This window comes from Rhinolophus sinicus, linkage group LG06, assembly GCF_036562045.2.
Source record: "Rhinolophus sinicus isolate RSC01 linkage group LG06, ASM3656204v1, whole genome shotgun sequence".
In the NCBI taxonomy this organism is placed as follows: Eukaryota; Metazoa; Chordata; class Mammalia; order Chiroptera; family Rhinolophidae; genus Rhinolophus; species Rhinolophus sinicus.
In genome coordinates this window covers 88,168,112-88,193,238 of record NC_133756.1, presented here as the reverse complement: position 1 = coordinate 88,193,238, position 25,127 = coordinate 88,168,112, and the positions used below count along the sequence as shown (strand labels likewise).

Sequence of the window (25,127 nt, the reverse complement as noted above, 5' to 3'; positions counted from 1 at the left end):
TGAGGAGGTCTGCAACCATTAAAAGGAAGCAAGAAGAAATTAAAAAGAAACAAGGGTCTAATTTATCAACATGTAATTGCCATTTGGAAATTTTATAAACCTTAAATTTAAGACAAAAATCATTTGCTCATCCTTAATGAACTAAATAAGCACATCAATACTATCAATCAACGAAACAGCCAAGAATACCAATTCCTCAACGAGCCAGTTTTTAACGATTTTCAAAGGAAAAAAACCATATTTTTTAAAACTTTAATACACTTAAGAAACAAATGAAACATCATTATGCAACTTACATTTTAAAAGTCCTGATATAAGACAGTAATTACACCAAGCACCACTGTTTAAAAACGTAGTTGCAGAGAGCAAAAGCATTTCAGGATACAGTATCGTTCTAAATTGTGGCTCTTGGGTTGCATGCTTTAAGTAAAGATTAAGATTAATCAAACATATTATACTTGCTAGCAAAAACTCTTTAGCCCCAACAAAAAGTGGGCCAGAGTTAGAAGACCAACTATGCTTTAAGTTTCCAATTCTCAACCACACCTGTTTGTTACTTTTAGGCTGAAATTTATATAAGCCTGAGCCCCAAAGCGTGATAGGTATTTAACCTTACACAGGCGCTGTCTTTTAGGATAATCAGATAGTTTTTTCTAGGTCTGCGTGAGAGTGCCCCTTGGTATATGCAGAGTGGGTTCTTGAAGGTGTTTAAAGATTTTGAAACCAGATTAGTATCTTCCATTTTTTTATTAAAGTCCTATCTTTTTGACAGAGATTGAGAAGCAAGCCTTCTCCTTCCATAACCTAATATCCTACATTCCAATAATTTCATCTCTAATTGTAACTGTCAACATATTAAAGAATTTTGTCTTGAATCTTTTATAAAACTTAAGACAACTTTCTTTGAACAGTCATTATGTTGACTACACACATTTTTTACTAAATGTTTATTTGTAAAATAAATAGATTTCAGAGTTTATCTAAGTGTGGGTCACTGACCACCTGCTTTGGACTCACCAGGCTGTTTGTTAAAAATGCAGATTCTTGGATATTATCCCAGATCTACTGAGTCAATACTTCTAAAAGTGAGGCCCAGAAATCAGTATTTAACAAGTTTCCCCAGGTGATTCTTATACCCACTAAAATGAAGAACCACCACACCTAACATATAAGTGTTTGACACCCACAATAAGTGGTCATTCAGGTTCTTAGACGGTAGAAAAGAATTCATTCTCTTATAAGGAAGCCCATTTCATCTCTAAAAAGCCGCAAACACCAGGCAGTCCTTCCTCCCTACAAGGAGCCAAATCCACCTCTTTTATTCTCTATATGTGCAGCCTTGTTTTTCCCTCTGGATACATATGGATTATATCTAATCCTCCACCACACAAAGGCAGTTCAAATACTATTCAGCCTTCTCTGAGTCTCCTCTTTGGGGGGCTAAGTATTCTCAACATTTTAATGGTTCTTCCTATAGAATTTCCTATAGAACTGAGACACTTTACCATACTGGGCACTCACCTTGGGCTGAGTTTCAGGTGTGTCAGTAATGCTCTTTTAAAGTGTGGAGCCCAGCATCACACACAACGCTGCAGAATCACACACAATCACCTACTCTGCCATTCCAGAACAGAGTGGGACTGGCCCCTCCCTTGCTTTGAAGACTCTATTTCAACAATGCAGCCTCAGGTGGGCAGTCACCTTGTTGGCGGTGGTGTGACACCACTGCCTCACAATGAACAAATGCTATTGTTTTGTGGCATCTTTCCCTTCCTGCACAGCACGATGTTTAAGAATATGGGCTTTGGAGTCAGAAAGACCTGGGTGTGAACCGCAACTTCCCAACTCACTATCTGTGTAAACTTGAGCAAGTTTCTTAACTTCTTGAACTTTCAGTTTCCTGTCTGTGAAATGGAGGGATAACAGCGACCTCATAGGGTTGTTACCAAGATTACAACCACTAATGTATTAAAGCATCTGACCTAACTACTAGTTACCTAGTAGTTGTAATAGGAAGGCAGTATAGCAGAGCACACAGTTAAGAAAACAGCTATGAAATCAAGCATCATGGAATTAAATTCCAGTCCTTCCGTTTACCAGAAATTTGGGTAAGTTTTTCAACCGCTCTAATCTTTAAAATCTCATTTGTAAAAAGAGGGTAAGAAGTATACCTAAGGCTTTGGAATTAGACTGCCAGATTTGTATCCTACATCAATCTACGGTGTGACTTTAACAAGTTATTCAACTTCTCTGTGCCTCAATTTCCTTATGTATATAAAGAAGAGAATAACAGTGTCCACATTATAGGGTTGTTATGAGAATTAAGTGTAAAATGCCTAGAACAGCACCTGGTACTCAGTAAAAGCTCTATAAACGTTAGATATTACTACATTAGTAGTAGTACAATTACTGTACTACTACTATTATCTTATGAGGATTTTGTCAATGTTAAATTATAAAATTATATAATGCACTTAGCAGAATGCCTGGATATAGTAAGTACTCAAAAAGTGGTGGTTTTTTAATTAATATAAGTTTATAGCTATCATTTTAGTATAAATCTTTTCTAATGCTTTGTGGATTAAGTGGAGCATAAAAGTACATATTACACCTATATCTATCATATTTCATTGTGTTAAATTTAAACTATCACTATAGGGAACTGAAATTATTTGTGACCCCGATTTTGTCCTCCAGTAAATTCTCTTTTTGGCTACCTGATGTTTGTAAATTTGACAAGAAATCCACCTGTGTCCTCCCACAAGTAATGAATAAACAGGTGAATAGGATAGAGATCAAGCAGTGTGCTTTGACAAAATCCTAGGATATGTTCCTTAAACACAGTCACTTCCACTCAAACAATTCATTCTGTTATCACCCAGTGAAAGCTAGTCAATGGTAAAGATATCACCAATTGCCTTGCTGCAATCCGCATACACTATTCCTTTAAACTACCAGTATTATAAAATCTAATTGAATAAAAAAGAAGACAAGTAGTTTAACCTGGTATGCCCCGTTCTTTAAGAGCCCATGCTGCTCCAAGTAATCCCAACTTCCATAATAATTAGAAACCATCTATTTGGCAAGATGTTTCAAAATTTTGCCCCACTTGAGGTCAAGATCATTGGTCTATAATTTAAGGTTTATATCATCTTCCCCTTGTGAAAAAGCAAGAAAATATGTAAGTATCTCTAGTCTTAGTGCATCACTTTATGAAATATTCATATTAGAAGAACATCATTAATAAAATGCGTAGTTACTATCTACCAACAGGTCAAAATTTAGGTACATTTACAGTGGCATACATGTATGAATCTGGCACTTAAAATCAAAGCTCCATATCTTAACATCTGAGACTAGAAATCAGAGCCACTTTGTTTTCATATACTTATATAAGTTTAAAATCTTGTACTAATATAGCACAGTCCACTATTATGTATGTAAAGTTAGCATTCATTTATAGGATTTCAAACTCGAATGTAATATTTACAGTCTGCACCCCATAACTCAATTGTTTTTAAATTTTCATTTGCTTTCATGAAATGAAGTCAAAAGACATAACTTATAGTATATCTCCACTGTTCCCTGTGGTTATGGGCAAATTAATTAATCTTACTGTATTTCTGTTTTGTCTAATCATCCCTGTATCAATTTAGCTGCTCTGAATTTTTTAGAAAAAAACTAAATAAGATGTCTCAGTCTATAATATGAGCAAATATATAGCATGAAAGACAATGGTAAAATAAATTTCTCCTTAGAAGTTCAAAATGAATGAAAAATCAAGTTAATCTTTAGGATTTACTATGCTTATATTCTACTAACAAGATGAAAATGATATCTAAAAACAACCACACACACAAGAAGAAATATTTCAGGTGCCTCTAGAACATATTGGAATATGTTTATTTTTAAAAAATCATTCTGTAGCCCAATTGTTTACAGTAGTATTAGTATTACTATTTTGAAACTATTGTCTATAATATATAATAAAATGTAATTATAATATTATATAACATATAATTTTGATTGTTATATATAAATTTTTATATTTATAACATTTTATATATTATAGATAATAGTTTCAGAATACTAAAGCTAATATTACTGTAAACAATTAAGTTTACTAATTGTATTTACTAATTAATACTATAAACAGCAAATACATATCTAAAGAGGGAGAGAGAGAGAATAGGATAGGGTAATACAGATATTTATTTTAATATTTTATGAACTAAAATTTTCAACGTAAGGAAAAAAGGATAAAAGTGTAATATCAAAGAAATTAAGTAAACTCCTATAATGTTAAATTTGAAAGGGCAATATTAATATGAATTTGTAATATTTTTTCTTTTCAAAAATATGTATTCGAGTTTTGTCCAGTGAAAAGGCCTACAATCGACAAACAATCCTAACACTCATTTTGTGGTCTCTAAATACCATTTCCCTCTTTTAAAAAAGAAACTCCTTAAAGAAATAGCTGATTCCAGTTCTAGTTCAGGTAATATATTAGATGAGCCTGGAATGTATTTTACCAGAAAGCAAGGAAGCTATACAAAATCAAAAGGTTATGTCAAAAGACAAAGGAGCCTACATGAACCACTCCCATAGGCCAAAGACAAGTCATTCTGAACATGGTTATAGACACTGTGGTCCTTCGACCAGTTCCCCTCTTCAGGGTCAACACAGTCATCCTCCAATTTCTGTAACAGTCAGATACTATGGTTCATAGCTGCATCCCTCACTGGGAATTCCTCTCAGAAACTACCTCAGAATAAAGTTATCTGTCCCTTCCCCAAGGGGTAGCTTGCAGTCCTTGACTGGCCATTGTGGGGATACAAATATCTGGCCCCCTTGCTTCAATTTGCAACAATTCTGAAGGGCCATTCATCTCCAGAGCTTCCCCGAAGATAGGCGGAGGCCTCAATTGCGACCATGTCACTGATCCAGGTGTTTCTCTGCTCATTTTTATCTTTCTCACTCCCTTTTGGGTAGATCTCTCAAGAGGACTCCCCAGTAAAACTTCTGCATGCAACTCCCATCTCAGAGCCTGTTTCTAAAGAATACAATCTAAGACAGTTTGTACCATGAAAGATTTAAGAAAGCTGACTCTAAAATGGGATTTTGGAGATGGATTACTCACCTGCTGACTGGAATACAAACCTTATTGCTAGTGGTAGTAGAATATATGGATATGGATGGCTCCTGGCATGCTGGAGTGGTGTAACTGTTAAAATTTTCATCAGTGATACAGATGAAGTACAGATATTAGGGGTGCATTGGCTAGTGTAATATCTTTGATGCTTAAGAGGTATGAGAAATGGTAATATAAGAACTATGGAAATGGATGGCTGAGCACCTTGATATCTAGTAATGACATGATTTAATAAGGCTAGTTCAATTCAATTCAGTAAGTATTTAAGTATCTCTATATACCCAGAACATATAAAAAGAAAATAAAGTTGCAACTAGGACCTTAATGATCTTCCTCTTTCACTGTATCATTTATTTCAGCTTTCCATGATACATTTCTTACTCTCCCCATTCAATTACAGGAATTCCCAAATTGCTGCACTTTGGAATTACCTGAATATCTTTTTAAAATGCTGATGCCTGACTCCTACCCCCCAGACATTATGATTTAATTGGGGTGAAGTGCAACCTGGGCATCAGCATTTTTAAAAGCTCCCCAACTGATTATAATGTGCAGCAAAGGCAGATAATCATTAAGATAGATATCGCCTAGCTATCAAGGAGATTTTAAATTTACACTTTTGATTGCTTAGTAATGCCTTAAGCTTAACAAAGATTATTATGACAAATTTGCATCATTTATTCTCATTTTTTCTAGCCTTTGCTGGAATAACTTTTGCAAAGATTATTTTTTAAATTTATGTTAGAAATAACAAAATTGGAAATCAGGACAATTATATATTGCTGAAATAAAATTTGCTTCAGAACTAAAGGCAACATATGAATTAGCACATACTCAAATTTTTCCTTTTCAAATGATCAGTGTTTGCATTTATATTATTAAAAAGATATCAGGTATTTAATAATTCTTTCATTATTTCACCTTCCCGGATGACATACTATTCTATTGCACTTTGAATTGGTGAAATACGTCAGCTGACGAGGCTTTGAACCCTCTCCTACCATTATTTTCTCCAACAGGCCCAGGCAGGCCTTGGAAGTTATGAATAGAACAGTAGGATAACAATGTACTTAGATTTCAAGAAAGAACAATCAAATACAAACTAAACATCATGCAAGACTTCCTTCAGTTACTTGCTTATATTTTAAACTCCTTATTTAAATCACCTCCTACACATTAATGACAACTATACCTTCTGTTATAATTAACATTCACTCAGTGACTATTTACTGACCATGTATTACATATTAGACACTGCTAAGTGGCCACTGAAATTGGTTACTGAAATTTGAAGGTAAAAAACAGCTTTTCCACTGTGTTTATGTGGTGTCTAAAATTCCCATTACAAGACACTTATTCCCTTGATTAAGACATAATCTTTCCAGGATTTCCCTTTGAAATTGTCAAGTGAGTTATCCACAGTAGAACAAAAGGATCATGTTCTGTCTGGAGATGTTTGTAAGAGGGGAGGAAGCCTGGGGGAGACACCACAGAAAACGGGAAACACGAGGTGTCTGGCTTTTAGGAATGAGCAAGAAGAACAGAAGGAAAGAGAACATCAAAGACATATTTTACCTTCTTATTAAGCCTGTAACAGAGAATCAAATGGTACTAAACGTGAAAATGACCAAAATGACCTTGTACAAATAACAGTTTCCAGAATTGCATTTCTTCATTTTAACTGAGGGAATTCAACTTGATCGCTAAGGTATCTTCAAGCCCCAAGGTACATCAATGACGGTAAACCTTGAAAATCTGATTCTACATTTGTCTTCTTGATTTTATCTAAACGTCAGCTATAAAATGAAAATATTTTTGCATATAAGAGTTTAAAATAGGCAAATAATTTATAATTTAAAATATCATCTACATTGAACAATTAAATTCACTAGGCTTTCGATGTTATAGCCAGTCTTATAATCAGACCTATTGGATTTCATTAGCTTTACTTCCTTAAGTTGCAAATTACATTCCTAGGCTCATCTATCCATTCACTAGTGCATGTCATTGTTAATGAATGAAAAAATATAGACGTTTTAGCAAAAATCCCAGTTCTGACACACTGTATTTTTTTGATAACAGCAAGTATGCAGCACCATTTTATATGGCAATAAACTATTCTACAACCCATGCATGAACTCAGTCCCATTATGTTCAAACCACCTTCAGTGAGTTATATTAATTAGTGAAACAAAATTCATATGCCAAAATGTTACCTAACAAAATTGTACAGTCATGCAATATTGAACCCAAAAGAAATTAAGTTTACAGCTGCCTAATCTACTAAGTGAAACACATTTACTGATAAATTAAATGAACCTTAAACTATACGATGATTCTTTTTCATAGTTACCACACAAGTGCTTTATTTACAACAAGCATTTTTCCTACTTTATTTGTATTTCCCATGTGCATTACTGTGCACTCATAATGTAAGTGGCATTGTGCTAGAGAGTGCAAATATGTATATATATCATGCACCAACCTGGAAACCAAGATAGCCCACTAAAGATAATTCAGGGTATAAGAAAATGCATACACAGTGCTCTGTACTAATACAATAAATGTGTTATATGTACCAGCACACTCTGTTATTATAATAAAATGCTTTTCTTCAAAATGCAATTAGATGTTGGGGAATAACACTCTCCTACTAATGGAAGACACCAATTGTAGAGTGAATAGATTAAGTGCAAAGGGAGTTAGAGAATAATTAAGATGAGCTAAGGTACCAAGAAGATTTTACCCAAGAAGTAAGATTTGAGCTAGAGATTTAAACAAGCTATAAATGAGCTAAGAGGGGAAAGACAATGTGATGAAATGAAATCCTTGAGACATATTCTATGGATATAGAGGAAATAAAGATAACAAATGAGAGCTATGTAATTTTTTAAAACTAAAACATATAAATTTCACCTAGAAAAGAAAAAGAAATAAATGAGGAGAGCAAAAATCAAAACAAGAATAAATAGACATAGAATGATGCTTTAAAAAAATAGCATAAAGTATTTTTGTTCTTGTAAATGAATTCATTAACAAGATAATCAATCAATGTCTTCATTTTGGCTTCATAGAATTACAGAACACATCTGAGAGCTCTTAAGGAGCTTTTTCTTCACTGTGCACTACACTTTCAACCGTGCACCAGACTACTTGTTTGATGTACTGAAACCCTTAAATTATCTCAATTAACCTTAAAAATCTAGTCGAGGTCTTTGGGAAAGGTGACAGAGGCAGCCATGTAGTGAGAGGCAGCCATGAAAGTTATTCTATTTATTAATAGCCTAGAGAAGTTCATGGACACTTTACCGACTCATGAATAAGGCACTGAGACAAAACGTTCTGGCAGAGCCAATGCAGCCATCTGCTGCCCTGTGGCGAATTCCACTGACCAAACCTTGTGATGAGATGGTGCCTAGGCAGCAGTTACCCTTGAATTCATATGTGTATATGACCCCATTTAAAACAGCTTGGCTCTTATGAGAGTCCTCTCTTCTGCTTCTCCTTGTGGGCTAACCCTTCTCAAGGTTTACTTCTTCCTGCCAGCCTCTAAACAAGAGATGGATGCTTCAAAGTTGGTCCTGAGCATTCTGCTTTCCTCACTCTGTTCCCTATTCAAGAAGAACACATTGCTGTGAGTCGCCTACTCTGTCATGAGTGAACCATAGCAGGTGCTGGGGGCTCAGTGAAAAAGAAGACAACGTAGCTGTCTTGGAGATCTCATTTATCCTAGCAACTTCAACTATTAAACAGCTTCAGAAAACTGCGAAATCTCTGTTTTCAGTTCTGGCCTCTTTCCAGAGTTCCAGCTCCATATATCTAATTCCACCACAATGCCTTTCCCTTACCTAAAACTAAACATGCTTAAACCTAAACACATCATAATTAAGTACCATCTTGGTACTTAATATAATTACATATAACTATCTAAATAATACCTAAAATTATATTGTACATATTAATAATAATTAATAGACAGTCAGCCCTCCATACCCATGGGTTCTGCATCTGCAGATTTACCCTACCATGGATCAAAAATGTTTTTTAAAAATGTTACATTGTTGCTGACCTGTACTGTGTAGTTAGGCCTAGGATGCTTATGTCTATACTGAACATGTACAGACTTTTTCTTGTCATTATTCCCTAAACAATACAGTATAACAACTATTTACATAGTACATTTTAGAGAATCCCTACACTGGGTTCTCTAAAAATGTAAATATGCAACATGTTTGCTCCTACTGCTAAGCCATACATAACTAAGGACTCAAGCAACTTTAATTATAAAGCCTAGTTTTAGATTATCTCTGATTTACTAAAAGATTAATTTAATATTTTCATGTTGAAAGCTACATTGTTGATTAATCAATAAGTATATACAAGAAGTTAATTAAAATCCGGTGCACTCTTCCTAATGAGAGTACAATGAAATGAAATCAGAAGTATAAAATTATAAAAACTGCTGGCAATTCATTTTAGCTACAAAGAAAATCTCCTCTCATAATTAAACAGATTCAGTGATGTTTAGTTCTTCAAAGGCACTTAGCTGACTTCAATCTAGTCTTTCTTCAACATATAAACTAGTTCCTAAATGTATTATCATGAATGTTAATAAGATAATCTGACATTTATTGATCTATATAAAAACCAAAACATGGTTTTATATTTCCTAAGAAAATATGGCTTTAAAAACAGGTTTAAAAGAAGCCACTAAACTCCAATAATTTCTAATCAGTCTGATTCATCATTTCTTACTCCCTAACAACATCCTTCAAAAGCTATGGAAGACAGAAAATGTTCAGATGGTGTGTTCGTATGTGTTGAAAGGAGAGAGCGTGTTGTCTCCATCTTTTATAATTCCCAACTCGCACCACTCTAGTCTTTTATGTATGAGTGGTAAGTTTAGCCAATATAAATTTGCCAAAGCTAAAGCAGAAAGTATTCATTTTCTATACTCTTCTTGGTTTCCTCCTAATCACTAATCTCACCTCCCTTCCTTAGTGCCCCTTCCCCATCTTCCTATTCACCAAAAGCCCAGAAATTAAATAAAACAGTAAACAATTCCACTGCAAGGTACCTTCCTGGTGCTGTCTAAAACAAACACAGTCTTCTGTTTGGGCATTTTAAACACCACAAGCATTCTTACTTAGATTAAAATCATGGGTCTCCCTGGTCTCCAGGCATGCCTAGACATGAACCATAAAGGGAATGAGAGCCTTGGAGTTTCTCTAGTAACTGCAGGCCAAATCAACAGCAACCCTAAGAACAAGCATTCTCTCTCTCTCTCTCTCTCTCTCTCTCTCTCTCTCTCTCTCTCTCTCTGGGCCACACATATTTTTTCTCATTATTTCACTTTTTTGTACTACATACAAAATAAACTGCATTTCAAACAATTTATTGCAGTGGGCGATGCATCTTGATGATTTTTATATATGAGTTTTCTTTATTTTTTATTATCTTTGAAGAAAAGTTTTAAAAATCTAAATTTCAAGGCATCTACTGCAGCTATTGCCTTGGATGGCAACAATCCAGTTCAGGTAAGACATGTAAGATGCAATTAATAATCATAGAACATCAATCAGGAAGAGATATTAAATCTTGTATTGGATAAAAATGACTAACAATTTGAAAGAATAGAATTGTTTTTTGTAACTATGTCCTAATCAAGAGTTAGAAGTTGGTATGTTGCTAATGGAATGGAGGCTATTTCATCCCTGATTTTATTTATATGTGTATATTTAAATATAAAATACAAAATTGGCTCTACAGTTCTCTCTAGAGAGCTCAGAGGTTAATTAGCTCAGATTTTAGTGTTGCCTGGTATGGCTTGCTATATTGCCCATGTGAAAGGACAGTGAACACTTATGTAATGTGCCGTATGGTACTGTGCCTCGCCCAAACACAAGGTGAATACAAATTATTGCTAGTTGTAAGTAACCTGTCTTTTGCAATTTAATTTTACAAGTTAATTTTTACAATTAACATTTTCTGTACTGTACATTCTATACTTCACTTTGGTTTCTTACTCTTCACTTTGGTGGGCACAGAACAAACGATGAATTTGGCAAAAAAAATATGCCTTCATATTCAATGATAATGCTGTAACTTACTCAAACTCATCCTTGGGCACTTCTGGTGTTTTAATAGTGTGAGTTTGGAATCTGTGTCGAGTGATCTAGATCACCGGCCCCTATCCATGTTACTAGTGGCATCTATGGGACTATTTGCTGGGTTTAGGGACTCAATCTACCAAGGATGTAAAAAAAAAAAAAAAAAAAATGTATACAAGTAGACACTTTGGTCAATGTTGCTCAAGCAGTAGTTCACCATAATCAGAAGTGTCTGGATGCTGATGGTAACGACTTTGAGCACCACTTGTCAAACGTGACTTGTATTCATCTTTTGTTATTGGTATATATTGCGTACTACAATTTTAATAGTTTTTTCCTTTCTTAAAATAGGTATACAGTTTTTGGCACCCTATGTATAGCTGGGAAGTTTTCCCTTGTGGAAATAATTTAGAACTAAGCTTTCAGGGTCAACAATGGGTGCACTACACTGGTGAAGATTTCCAGTTGAGTTCCACAAAGTGTGTAAGCAAAGAATATTCTTTATCCTCTTGTGATTCATTCATTGAAGGAAAAAGGAGGGGAGTAGAGTAACTAAAGGAAAGAATTATTAACAGAAGTCTCCCAGAAATCTTCTGCAACTGTCTTCTTTGCCCAATCTACTCCAAATACACATATATAAACACATCTACATCACTAAACGTGGAATTGTGAGAATAAGAAACCATAACTGGTCACAAGACATTGTTTCTCTGGCCTCCACAGTCCTTACCCCAAATATCCAAATTTAGTCTTGCTAAAGGACCTACTCAGTGTCACCTCCATGAAACCTCACTGACCAATTACAGTTCTCAATGCCCTACCCTTCTATTTCTACCCAGGTTGGTAATATATTATGTACTGTCTTGATCGGTAAAGTGTTCCCTTTGTGTTACCACCTAGATTGTACATATGGAGGGTGTAATGTATGACCTTGGGTGCTGAACACATAGCAGGTATTTAAATAAATATGTATTGGATGTAGGAAGAGTTTTGTCTAAAGCAGACCTTGAGAGTACAAAACTGTGACCTTGATCTCAAGAGGACCACACTTTGATCCAACTAATGGGCTGGATGGTTCACTATCTGACTAGCTGATCCAGCCTTCCACCTCACTGCATAGTCCTCCAAGACTATAACGGGAACCCAAGGGGAATGCAAGGGTGCAGATGGGGCTTTCAAAGGCAGTCCTCTGGCATGTCACAGGGTACCCAGATCTATCGCCATTTGGAAAATTCAGTCTACAATTTGGTGCCTAGCAAGCTGTCTTCCCCGTGGGCATGAAAAGTGGGCTTGTGGGGCTTCTTGAGGAGGGAGGAGGGGAGAAGGAGCTCTTTGTCCTTAGCCATATCAGGTAGAGAAACTTTTCAAGAATCTGTGCCTTGGTCTCCTGAGCCTCTTCATTACAGGGACCCGCCCTCCGCCCCTTCTCGCAGCTTCCTCCCCACCGCTATTCCGCCCCTCCCCCACCCTACCCCAACACGCCCGCCCCGCCCCTCTGCCCGCGGGGTTCCAAGGGCGGTTGGCCGGCGGAGGCCAAGATCACTACGCTTCTGGGAGCTGCGGGGAGCACGGGGTTGAGAAAGCCGGCTCTAGAGTTTGGGCTGGGAACTAACTGCAGAGAAGTTGTCTGGAGCCGATGGACTGGGAGTGAGGGAGGTGGGAGGCTGGCCCGAGAAAGCTCACGGGAAAGGAACTGGGAAGGGAACCTGGCGGGGAGGGCCCTGGGAGGTGCGGGAGACTGCGGGACAGCGGAGGCCGGGAGCCGGGACTCCGCGGCTAAGATGAAACCGGCCAGCTGAGCGCGCCCGGGAGTCACCTGGGGCTGGGGTCCGGCCCCGGGGGTGCAGGTCCCCTCTGAAGCGCCGCCCGCTGGCCGTGCCACGCCAAGTGTGAGCGGCGAGTCCTGCGGGGACAGCGCAGCCTGCCCGCCGGGCGAGAGCCCCCAATGGGCCCGGGGGCGTCCTCCGAGGACCCTTGCGCCCAGGCACCGGCGGGCATCGCCCAGGTGAAGTGTGGGGGCTAGGCGGGCCCCAATCCAGGGCTTGCGGCTTGGGGACACCGCGTCGGCGCTGCGGACCGTCAGGGAGCTGCAGCCCACGGGCGCCCGGTGCTCGGTTTGTAGGCAGTGTAATTAGCTGATTGTACTCTGGTGCTTACAATCACTAACTCCACTGCCATCAAAACAAGGCACAGCATCATCCGTCGCCCCGCCGGGAGGAGGACGCCACCCTCGGTGACATACGGCCGACCCGAAGCGTTTGAGAGGAGAAAGCTGCCCTTCGGGATCTGATGCGTCAGCATTTGGTCGGCATTGCGCCGCTCGGCGAGCACGTTGTCCAAGTGCGAGTAAACGCTCTGCAAACTTCGGCGGGCTGCTGCTTCTACATACACTTAAACTGTTCCCCTCTCTAAGAGTAAAAGCAAGAGTGTGCAATCCCGTGTAAGGAAAGCGAAATCTGTGGAGTTTAATGGCTTCAATTGTAAGATATTAGACTTTTAAACTGCTGGGAAGAACCCCCAGGTAACGTTTAATGCTGTATAGCTGTGATTTATTGTGCCTATTTTTATTTAGTAGGGCATTCACGAACCCACCAACTAAAGTGAGCTACAGCTGAACAACGATTTGTCTCTCACAATGCATGGGGGCACCAATTTAAGACTGCAGTTTGTGATGAAAGTAAACCTTTTTTTTCCCCCCTGTGAGTCTAGTTACTAGGCAGTGTAGTTAGCTGATTGCTAATAGTACCAATCACTAACCACACGGCCAGGTAAAAAGATTTGGGAGTTCATCCAAATAAGCTACCTGTGCACATCAATGTGTTTGGGGGTGGGGGTGGGGGTGGGAAGTTTGGAATAGCTAATATTATCGTTGCCTATTTATCAATAGCTCAGCCAAGAGAGAAATCAACATTTTAACTTCTAAATATACAACATATGTAAGATATACGTATTTTTATATATTTTTTCAATATTCCTTCAGGCTCTTAACCAGAAAATTTTCAGATTGGGGAATAGGAAATTTTCCTTAGCTGATCTATGCTGTATAAACTTGTGATTATCAACTTTTGAAGCATCTTTTCTATGAGACTGTATTAATATTTTCAAAGAATAAAGTGCCATAACACCGTAAGTTGTTATTATCCTGTGTCCATTTCCTTTCCTAAGTTGCCTTTTGAGGATCGCCTTTGAGGATCATCTCAATTCCTGCCACAGTAATTACAGCTTTCTTTTGGCTGAAATGGTTAAATCGTTCCTAGATTAACAAAATCTCCTGGGAAAGCTATTCACAAGCACTTACTAATATTTTTATAAAACTACATTAACAAAAGTTTTCATAATTTATTTTCACGAAGGGACTGAGTCCACTCATCAAATATGTTCCTTCTTTTAAGTAATCATTTCCAACTGTTGCAGTCTAGGCAGCTTTCAGTGGGACTGATTAGTAAATACAGTTACAATCTAAATCAGCTTCTTTCCTAAGATTTGTCTTTAAATGATTCAGGGGGGAAATGTATAACAAAAACTGTATTCATGGTTACCTATTGGCCCAGTTCATACCTCCAGCTCCCAATCGGATGTTAACCGCCCTATTCTTCATCCGAAGCAGACCCAGAGCTTCCCTGTAGAGGGTGCTGAGCTACGGCAATCTGGTGTGGAAGGGGAGATTGCAGCGTGGAGCTAAGGAATTGAACGCTTTATTAGATGTTTTTGGGGGTATGGCAGCTGGAAAACAGGGAAAGCGAGTCGAAGAAGGCTGACTAAGGATATGAGAGCTGAAGTGCTCCCCCACTGACTCTAACAGGACAAGACACGCCCCCGAGTTGATGTTTCAACTCTCCTATCTCGACTCCAACGCTAAAGTTGGTCCCAAAGCCTGTGATCACTGCACAAGTGGGTTTCAGATGGCCCACCAGTGGTAGATGGACGCAAACATCTATCGAGGAAACTAAGGGCTTCTGGGCGGTTGTTGTCAACTTGGCGGTTCTCCAAGGGGCGGGGCTGGGAGAGGGGCGAGGGAGCTTGGAGAAGCGTCCTGAGTTGCCATGGAAACAGGGCCCAGTGCAAGTCCTAGCAGCGGAAAGGAGTCCTGTGAAATTTGTCCCCAGGGATTACTGGTGTTCACAGGTTCTTCGGAAGAGGACACCAACTTGGCCAAGCAGTTCTGGATCCGGGCGTCCATGTACCCTCCTAACGAATCCCAGTTGGTGCTGTCCAGAGGTAGCACTCAGCGCCTGCCGGTGGCACGGTCCTCTAAGAGCAGTGCACATGGTGAGTAGCTCCCTCTAATTGATGATTTCTACTTCCGTCATAACGAACTTGGAAGCCCCTCCCAAGAAAAACTACTCAACATAATCCTTTTTTCTGTCAATTACAGTTGACATACAATATTATATTACTTTCAGGTGTACAACATAGTGATTAGACATTTATATAACTTAGGAAGTAGTTACCCCATAAGTCTAGTACCCATCTGACACCATGCATAGTTACTATAATATTATTAACTATGTTCCCTATGCTAATCTCGTCACCTTTTTCACCCAATAATCCAGCCCACTCACATCTGGCAACCACCAGTTTGTTCACTGTATCTATGAGTCTTGTTTTTTAGGTTCTGCAAATAAGTGAAATCATATGGTACTTGTTTTTCTATGTCTGAATTATTTCACTTAGCATAATACTCTCTAGGTCCATCCACATTATTGCAAATAGCAGATTTCATTCTTTTTATGGCTGAGTAATATTCCACTGTATATATGTAGCACACATCTTGATGCATTTGTCTAGTGAACCTAATTCTAAAACAAGTATCTTTCATTTCAAGTATCTAAAACCCTATAGAAATAGTTCTTAAACATTCTCAGCAATCCTTCCACCCCCAAAAAGATCAGTGGTATCTTTGTTACATCTAAAAGTATAAGAGATACTTTAAAATAAAGTATCCCTTAGGTTATGGCATCTATTTGGCCAAATGGTATAGAATAATCTGAGGAAATGTTTTATCGTGGCTGAAAGGATATTAAGGATAGTTGTTTACATAATTGAGTTCAAATATGAAATACCTAAGGAAAGTTGAAGGCAGAGTCAACCTTAGGAACCAAGTTCCCTGACCTGTAAGATCTTAGTAAGGCCTAAGATGTGAAAACTGTTATGCCAAAATAGTATTTCATTGTGTATATATACCACATCTTCTTTATCCAATCATCTATCAAAGGACACTTTGGTTGTTTCCATGTCTTGGCCACCGTAAATAAACCTGCAAGGAATATGGGAGCACATATATCTTTATGGATAAATGTTTTCAGATTTTGGGGGCATATATATGCAGGAGAGGAATTGCTGAGTCATATGGTAATTCTATTCAAAAAGATGAAATAGTGCCATTATGCTAAACGAAATAAGTCACACAGAAAAAGTCGAGAACCATATGATTTCACTGATATATGGGATATAAAACTGAAAGCCACAAAGGAACAAGACAAACAAAGAAACAAAAAACTCAATAGACACAGACAATAGTTTAGTGGTTACCAGAGGGTAAGGGGGGCGGTGGTAGATGAGGGTAAACAGGGTCAAATATATGGTGATGGAAGGAGAACTGACTCTGGGTGGTGAACACACAATGTGATATATAGATTATGATATATAGAATTGTGCACTTGAAACCTATGTAATTTTACTAGCCATTGTGCCCCAATAAATTTTAATTTAAAAAAAGGAAATTGTTATGCAATTTTTATAGGTATAGAAAGTTTAAATACCTTTAATGCTGTGGTTTTCCAATGATTTCTTTACTTTACTTTTATATTTTTCAGTGAAACGTTATTTGCAGTCTTTTTTCCTTGAGAAAAACAGTAAGTACCAAGTTTTATGCCTTTCAACATCCCGATTCTTAAATTCTTCAGGAAATGAGTAGAAAGTACAAGGATACAACTCTATATGTTGGCATGACTTTCTGAATTGCATACCAACACCCTGCCTCAGAAACCGCCCTATTTATCCAGAGGAAAATGCCTCAATTCCTATAACATGTTGAATAGGAATGTGGAAATTAGAATCTCTGATAGTGCTAGTATGTTCTCTTCAGAGACCTTTTCTTGTCTCTGAACTCAGGCTTACTTGTCTTCTAACATGATCGGAGTTTCCCTGCAGCCGTAGCTAAGTTCATATCCAATTATATATGAATCTGGTTTATAAAGTTTCAAGACAGTACGTATTTGTGTTTACCTTCCTGCTATATCAATCTTTCAATCTTTGTCCAATTTTATATCAACATTATTGTAAAATCATGATAAAATCACTTCAGATTGAATTTGACTTTATTTCCTTTAGAGGGCACAGATGTCATTACTGAAACCCTAAAGATTCAGGAATCTGAAGAGAAAGAAAAGTATCTCCGAAAGGTAAGCCAATATTTCAGAAGGTCATCTGATTTTCATTAAACTTTGTAAATAATCCCAATTATTCTTTTTTAACATATGTATATAAAAACTTTTTACTTCTGGTGTGTCTGCCTGAGCAAATGGAAAAGATTTATTCAAATTTTAATTAAGAAAGATTAAGAAATTCTATTAAACTTTGGCTATTCTCAGTCTCTGCAAAAGCCCAAGGATGTATAGGAACAACAGAATTAGAGGAGAAAGATGGATTCACAGACTTTCCATCCAATAAGGCCCCGAACCATATACGATGTTCTAAGACCAGAAATATTATAAGAACAGGAAAAATTTAATAGAATTGACTGTCTTAGTATGTCAAAATTAAATGATCAGAGGAATGAGTCTGTCATCTAGAACCATTTTCATCGCTAAAGGCTGAAATCAAACACATTGGTATTGTCAAACCAAGTGAACATGTCCTTTTTGGGGGGCAATATCCTTTGTTTGCTTTTCATGATGCAGGCACAGCCTTTAATTCAGCAATTAATGCAGTGATTTATAGAAACACTTTGTTTAGTTAATGGACAAATTCCATTCCTGTAACTGTTCCTGTGCCATAAAAACAAAGACAGAGGATTTGCTTTGGCCTAATGTCTTTAATCATTGGACATATTGGCAAACACTGAAAGACTTATCGGGAATTCTACATAAATTACAGAACAATACATTTAAGTTTACTGATCATATTAATTCACTTTGTGGACTATTGGTGATTCCTCCAAACAAATTAGGTGATTAGAAATAGTCAGCATTTTCTTCTCTCTTGAGGATATTAGGTACTTGAGGATAGAGATATTAGTTATATTTATACCAGGACTTGACAGGAGGGAGGGAGCCTAAACTTCAGTGAGGTAAAAATCATTAAAAATTACTTTTTCAGCCTTTTTTGAGTTAAATTTTCATTTAATTTCATTTTTGGAAGGGATTAGAAGTAAAAGTTAAAGACAAACTGCTATCAATTTTTATCATCTTTTGTCACACAATTAAGATAATATGATATGAGTTACAGGTAGATGTTCTGCTAATGGACTATTATATTAGTAGCCTAAAATTTGGGTTCCTTGCCTCAGAGTCTTCTATTCACTTACTGATTACTTAATTCCACAGGTATTTATTGAGAACCTGCTCTGTGCCAAGTACTGTACTAGGTTCTGGGAATGCAGAGATAAGGTGTGATCTCTGGTCTCAAGGAGTTTACAATCTGGTGGGAGAGATAGCCAATTAAAGTCAATAATTATGAGATATTATTATGATAGATTTGCAGAACATCAAAATCAGGCTTGAGGAATCAAGAACTCTTCCCAAAGGAGCCGAGTTGCAAAGACTGTATAGAGTTGACCAGACAAAAAATAAGCAAAGCAATTCTCCACACTGGTTATCTTCCTACAACCCAAATCCAATTATGCTGTTCTCCTGCTGTATTAGTCTACTAGGGCTGCCAGAACAAAATACTACAGAGTAGGTGGCTTAAACAACAGAATTTTGTTCTCTTACAGTTCTGGAGGCTGGAAGTCTGAGGTCAAGGTGCTGTCACAGTTGGTTTCTGATGATGCCTCTCTGCCTGGCTTACATAGATGGCCACCTTCTCATTTTGTCCTCACATGGCAGTAGAGAGCTCTGGTGTCTCTTCTTCTTCTTATAAGGACACCAGTCTTACCATATTAGGGCCCCACCTTTATGATTTTATGTAACCTTATTACCTCCCTAAAGGCACTATCTTCAAATACAGCTACACTGGGGGGGGGGGGGGTTAGGACTTCAATATTGGAATTTGGGGGGTGACACAATTCAGTCCATACACCTACTTTCAGTTTTTTTCTATGGCTCTCCAATCACTCTCTTCCCCTATACCTCTCCCCCACCCACGATGTAATATACTCTGTACAGTTGGTTCTCAACCACCAAAGTGGTGAATGGGTAAAATATAGTTTTGCTAAACCTAAACATATATATTATTCTGTGGTATCTGCCAAATTATACATTATTTTAAGTGGGTCCTGCAATGCAGTATAGAAGATTCTATTTTGAAAGTAAAAGAAGCCTAACAAAACAGCCAGCCAGAGGGGAAGAAAGAGAATGTTACTGAAACTATGCCTTGTGAGTATATAGGAAAGCTTAGTCAGTACTGCACAACACAGTTCTCTTCAAACAATCCCATGGTGCAAAGAGCAACCAAGAGAATCCTGCAATAACTGAATACTTTTATAGATAGCCTCAGATATTACTGTGATATAGTATTCCTACCGTGTTTCCCCGAAAATAAGACCTAGCCGGACAATCCGCTCTAATGCGTCTTTTGGAGCAAAAATTAATATAAGACCCAGTCTTATTTTACTATAATATAAAATCGGGTCTTATTTAATATGATAATATGGTATGATATGATATGATATGATATGATATGATATGATATGATATGATATGATATGATATGATACTGGGTCTTATATTAATTTTTGCTCTAAAAGACGCATTACTGCTGATTGTCCGGCTGGGTCTTATTTTCGGGGAAACACAGTAACAGTCAATTTAATGAGGGCATGCCATGTGCTATATAGTAAGCTGAGAAGTTTATATGTAGCAACTCATATTCTCCTTAACACAGCCTCATGATGATTATCCCCATTTGATCAAACAAGGTTTAAACGACTTTCCAAAGTTCCCACAACTAGGAAGTGACAGAGCCTGCATTCAGAGCCTGTATCCTAACTCCAAAGCCCATGACACTCGTTGTGTGTAATGATTGCTGGCCATGGCATTGTTCAGGTATGCTGCCAAATATTCTAAAATTCAAAACTGCAGTATGAATACAAGTGTGAGAAACACCAATCCCAGCCCTGCAGGACTATAAGCTGTTTCTTCAACATGCAATGCACTTTGATGTCTCTACCTAAAACGCTCCCCCATTTATCTTCAAGGCCCAGCTCAAATACCACATTCTCTGTGAAGACTTCACAGAAGTGACCTAGAGACGAGCAGATGAATAACTTCCTTCTCTATGCTCCCATAGGAGGTCCCATATACCTCTCTCCTAGTATTTATCACAGTCTCTGATCTGTGTTACAGGTAATTGTGTATGTTTCCATCTTCCCTGCTTGATTACAGGCTCCATAGTATAGAGGACTTTGGAGACAAAGTAGGTTTGGAAGTCTAACTCTGCCACTTACTATTATATGACTTTGAGCAACCTATTAAACCCCTGTGAGGTTCAGCTTCCTCAGATAAAAAAGTAGGCATGATAAAAACATCCACCTCATAGAGTTGATATAAGATGTAAAGTACCTGGCCACAGTTTTCCCTCAACAAATGTTCATTTTCTTTTCCTCTGTTAGGACAGAGGTTATTTCTTATTTGCTTACCCCTAGTACCTTTCCAATTGTTGAAACTCAAATATTTGTTTATTGAATAAATATATGAATAATTGAATTAATGAGTGAAGGTATGCTCTATAGTGATAGTTCCCTTTTGTTTAGCCTTTCAACATATATATCCATCTGGCAAATTTTATAGACTGATAATTTTTGCAGGAATACTCCCAAAAGCTAATCTATTTGCAAGTCTGCTTTAGGACCATTTTAGCGCATCACCTCTCTTCTCAGTTTTGTGTTTATCTAATGGGTCTATGTATGATGAGAGGAAAGGTAACTCCCTGTAATTATTAAAACATGAAATCTATTTTTGAATACCACTATTTTTCTTAATTCATAGTACTCTCTCTGCATTGCTACCACCCCATTCTAGAAGTTTTAGCTTTAACTAATAAAACATTTATAATGATTTATTTAAGAGAATCTACATGTTTTGACCATCTACATTCACAAGTAAATTCCTGGTATAATTTTCATTTTTAAATGGGAAAAAATATTTCCCATCACTTCTATTAAAGGTTTTTTCTTCCACTATCTCCTTAAAATTAATGAAAATTTTAAAATGTATTTTCCATTTCTCCTAAAAAGTACCTTTATAGCTTTTTCTCCTCAACTGACATTGATTTTTCAATTGTTGAAATTGTTTGAAACTTTAATGTTATCCTCCATTTTGGAATATTTTCCAGGTATACATTATAAATGCTTTTGGTTAGTGGACAAAATGCTATTAATCACAACTTCTATTTCTGTGATGGGTGTTCATGGCAGAAAATCAAAAACAATTGAGTCTGTCAAGATTAGATGGCTTACTCTGTCCATAAAGGGAAACTTATAGCACTACACTGGACCATTATTCTTCCTTTGAGAGTTCTAAAGTAGTCTCAAAACATTATAATAAATGAATAGTCAGCTCATTCTTTGAAATCATAAAACTAATTTGCTTTCTAGTTTTGCCACCTTTAAGAAAGCTCTTTAGATGATTATCTCATTATAAAAAGAATTATAAATGATTCATTTGCTGGGAGAAAGAAAAAGAGATGAAAGCAGTATTTTAAGGCATATCTAGGTGACATATTTGGAAATGTCCATCTGTAATCAAAGTTTTAACAAGAGGGAATATAAACTAAAAATATTTACAAGGAAGTTATTCAATCTGCAGATCAACATCTCAGATAAATAATCTGTCCTACCATACAACCTATACAACCACTACTGACCATAGTGTAAGTCTAACACAAAAGTGAGTTTGCTTTATGGAACTGCTGTGAACCAGAAGCAAATAGTGCTACAATGAGGACATTCTTAAAAGAAGAATTTACAAAGCTTCACAAAAGTGCATTTTATGCACTGAATCATGAAAGTGGAAAACTTTAATGTTGTCCTTTGTTATCCTACACTTTCAAAGTAGAAAGAGGGATACTCAGAATCACTATAAGTCAGTGTCATTGAGCCAAACCATATATGTAGGGAATTTCCTTAATGTCATTGCCAGGATGCCTAGATAAAGAAAATCCTCCAAGACGTCATCAAAATGCCAGTGTGAGGTGAGCCTTTGTAAATCTCCCCTGGAATTTACAACTAATCGGACAACTATAACTCGACAAAGGACTCCCTGCACAGCAGACGGGCAAGACGAAGAGGCCCACTACTGAATTCACCTAAAGGTGGGCGAATCGCACAAGCGGGAGAGGTGGGAAGGGAGAAGTGCAGGAACGGAGCCGAACGCGGGTGCAGGACGCAGACCTAGTTCAATGCTCCGAGCTCGCTGCATCCTGGAACTACTGCAGCTGCGGGAGAGGGAAGAACTCGGACTGTTAGGGCACCATTTATGGCCCACAGGGCTGAGGGGGCAGCATATAACATGGCTGAACCCAATGCTTACAGCAGAGACCTCAGAGAAAAGCCTGAGGGAAGAAAGCTGAAAACAGTGGTTTAAGCCCTCACTGCCGAGCAGAGAATGGAAGCCTTAGGCACTGAGACTAGCTGCCCCCTCCTTACCCTTCCAGAGCTTGCCCGACCCCACCTGCCCAGTGCTAGAAGCAGAACAGTAGCAGTGTCAGATCAAAAGAACAGAATATTTGCTGTTCTGAGAACTGTGGACGGCAGACACAGATTTGCAGCCCAACTAGTTCCGGCAAACTGGAGGGAGTTATGGAAACAGGACCAGCTGTGGTGGTGGTAGCCGCCATTGCTCTGGGCCACCTCTCACAACTCACCCCTCCCTTGTCCCCACCTATCTGGGTGAATCCCTGCAAGAGTAAACAGAACTGCTGAAACACACGGGCTCTGAATCTGGTGCAGAAAGAGCTTTGGAACTTCAAAAGCTCTCCGCATACCCACATGGACACAGCACCCTGTGACCCAGGTGAACTGTTAACAGAGGAGAAGCCTGTCACCCAGGGAATCCCCACATTATGTGAGAGGCTGGAATAGTGCAGAGAAAACATAGCACTACCATGTGAGAGAGAAAATAAGACTGCAGTCGGAGAGAAAATAAAGCATTCTACCAACAAGTACTGGAAAACAGAAGAAAGACTTCTTCCTATCAACCTGTTGCAGAAGCCACTCCTGTAGATGTCTAGGAAGATAAATAATAAATCAATAATTGTCATGAATGACCAATGCAACAAGACAGCTCAGAAAGAAAGTGAAAAGTCTCCAGAAAAGGAGCTTAAAGATATGGAAATATGTGACTTAAATGAAAGAGAATTCAAGATTGCAGTGCTGAAAAAACTCAACAAGATGCAAGAAAACACAGAAAGGCAGTTTAATGAACTCAGAAACACAACCAAAGAGCAACATGAGCATTTTACGAAAGAGACTGAAATTTTAAAAAAGAACCAAATAGAATATCTGGAGATTAAGAACTCAATAGAAGAAATTAAGAAAGTCATGGATGGACCTAGAGAACATTATGTTAAGTAAAATAAGTCAGACAGAGAAAGACAAATACCATATGATCTCACTTATATGCGGAATCTAAAGAAAAGAATAAGTGAATGTACTAATCAGAGACAGTTTTGGAAACATGTAGGAAAAACTGAGGGTTGCTAGAGGGGCGGGGGGTGGGGATAAGGGGAAGGTGAGAGGTTTAGAAAATAGTCGGTAACCACAAGATGACCACAGGGTTCTGAAAATTAATTTGGGGAACGTACAGAGGGATAGTGGATGGGGGGAGGGGGGTTCACACAGTGTGAGGGATATAAATGAGAAACGTCTAAGTTTTGCTTTGTCTTGTGCACCTGAAACTAATAATATAAATAAATAATTAAATAAATAAATAAATAAAATAAAGAAATTAAGAAAGAAATAGCCAACTTAGATAGTAGAGTTGACCAGATGGAGGAAAGAATCAGTGACATCAAAGATAGAAACCTGGAAATGACACAGATAGAAGAAGAAAGAGACTTGAGACTTAAAAGAGATGAAAGAACTCTACAATAACTTTCTGATTCCATCAGAAAGACCAATATAAGAATAATGGGCATACCAGAAGGAGAAGAAACAGAGAAGGGAACAGAGAATATATTCAAACAAATTGTCGATGAGAACTTCCCAAACTTGCGGACGGAACTGGACCCTCAAATCCAAGAAGCAAATAGAACACCTAATTACCTCAATCCCAACAGGCCTTCTCCAAGGCACATTTTATTGAAACTGTCTAAAATCAATGACAAAGAAAGAATCCTCAAGGCAGCCAGGGAAAAGAAGACGGTAACCTACAAAGGAAAGCCCATTAGATTATTATCAGATTTTTCAGCAGAAACTCTACAAGCCAGGAGGGATTGGAACCAAATATTCAAACTATTGAAAGAGAAATTATGAGCCAAGAATAATATATCCAGCAAAGGTATCCTTTAGATATGAAGGAGGAATAAAGACCTTTCCAGGCATACAGAAGCTGAGGGAATTTTCTAATACACGACCTGCACTACAAGAAATACCAAAGGAGGCTATTCGACCACCATCAACAGGGACAATTTGTGGCAACCAAAACATAAAAAGGGGGAGCAGTAAAAGCCTGAACAGGAATATGGGAATGGAGACAGTAAGCTTG

The 25,127-nt window shown here is 37.8% G+C and overlaps 1 protein-coding gene across 3 annotated transcripts in view; it reads left to right on the top strand.

The window, feature by feature from the left end:
• Positions 1 to 10,462: 10,462 nt before the first annotated feature.
• The window catches only part of HOATZ (HOATZ cilia and flagella associated protein), a 38,394-nt gene continuing 23,729 nt past the window's right edge, over positions 10,463 to 25,127 (top strand). The window contains exons 1-4 of one of the 3 annotated variants that reach the window (XM_019715328.2): positions 10,463 to 10,689; positions 15,388 to 15,531; positions 17,079 to 17,117; positions 17,596 to 17,666. In XM_019715328.2, coding sequence (XP_019570887.1) covers positions 15,441 to 15,531; positions 17,079 to 17,117; positions 17,596 to 17,666 — 201 coding nt within the window. In that variant the 5' untranslated portion in view covers positions 10,463 to 10,689; positions 15,388 to 15,440. Of the gene's footprint in view, positions 10,690 to 14,915; positions 15,154 to 15,226; positions 15,532 to 17,078; positions 17,118 to 17,595; positions 17,667 to 25,127 lie in introns of those variants that run through there. The other 2 variants (XM_074335510.1, XM_074335509.1) reach the window with 2 other exon arrangements.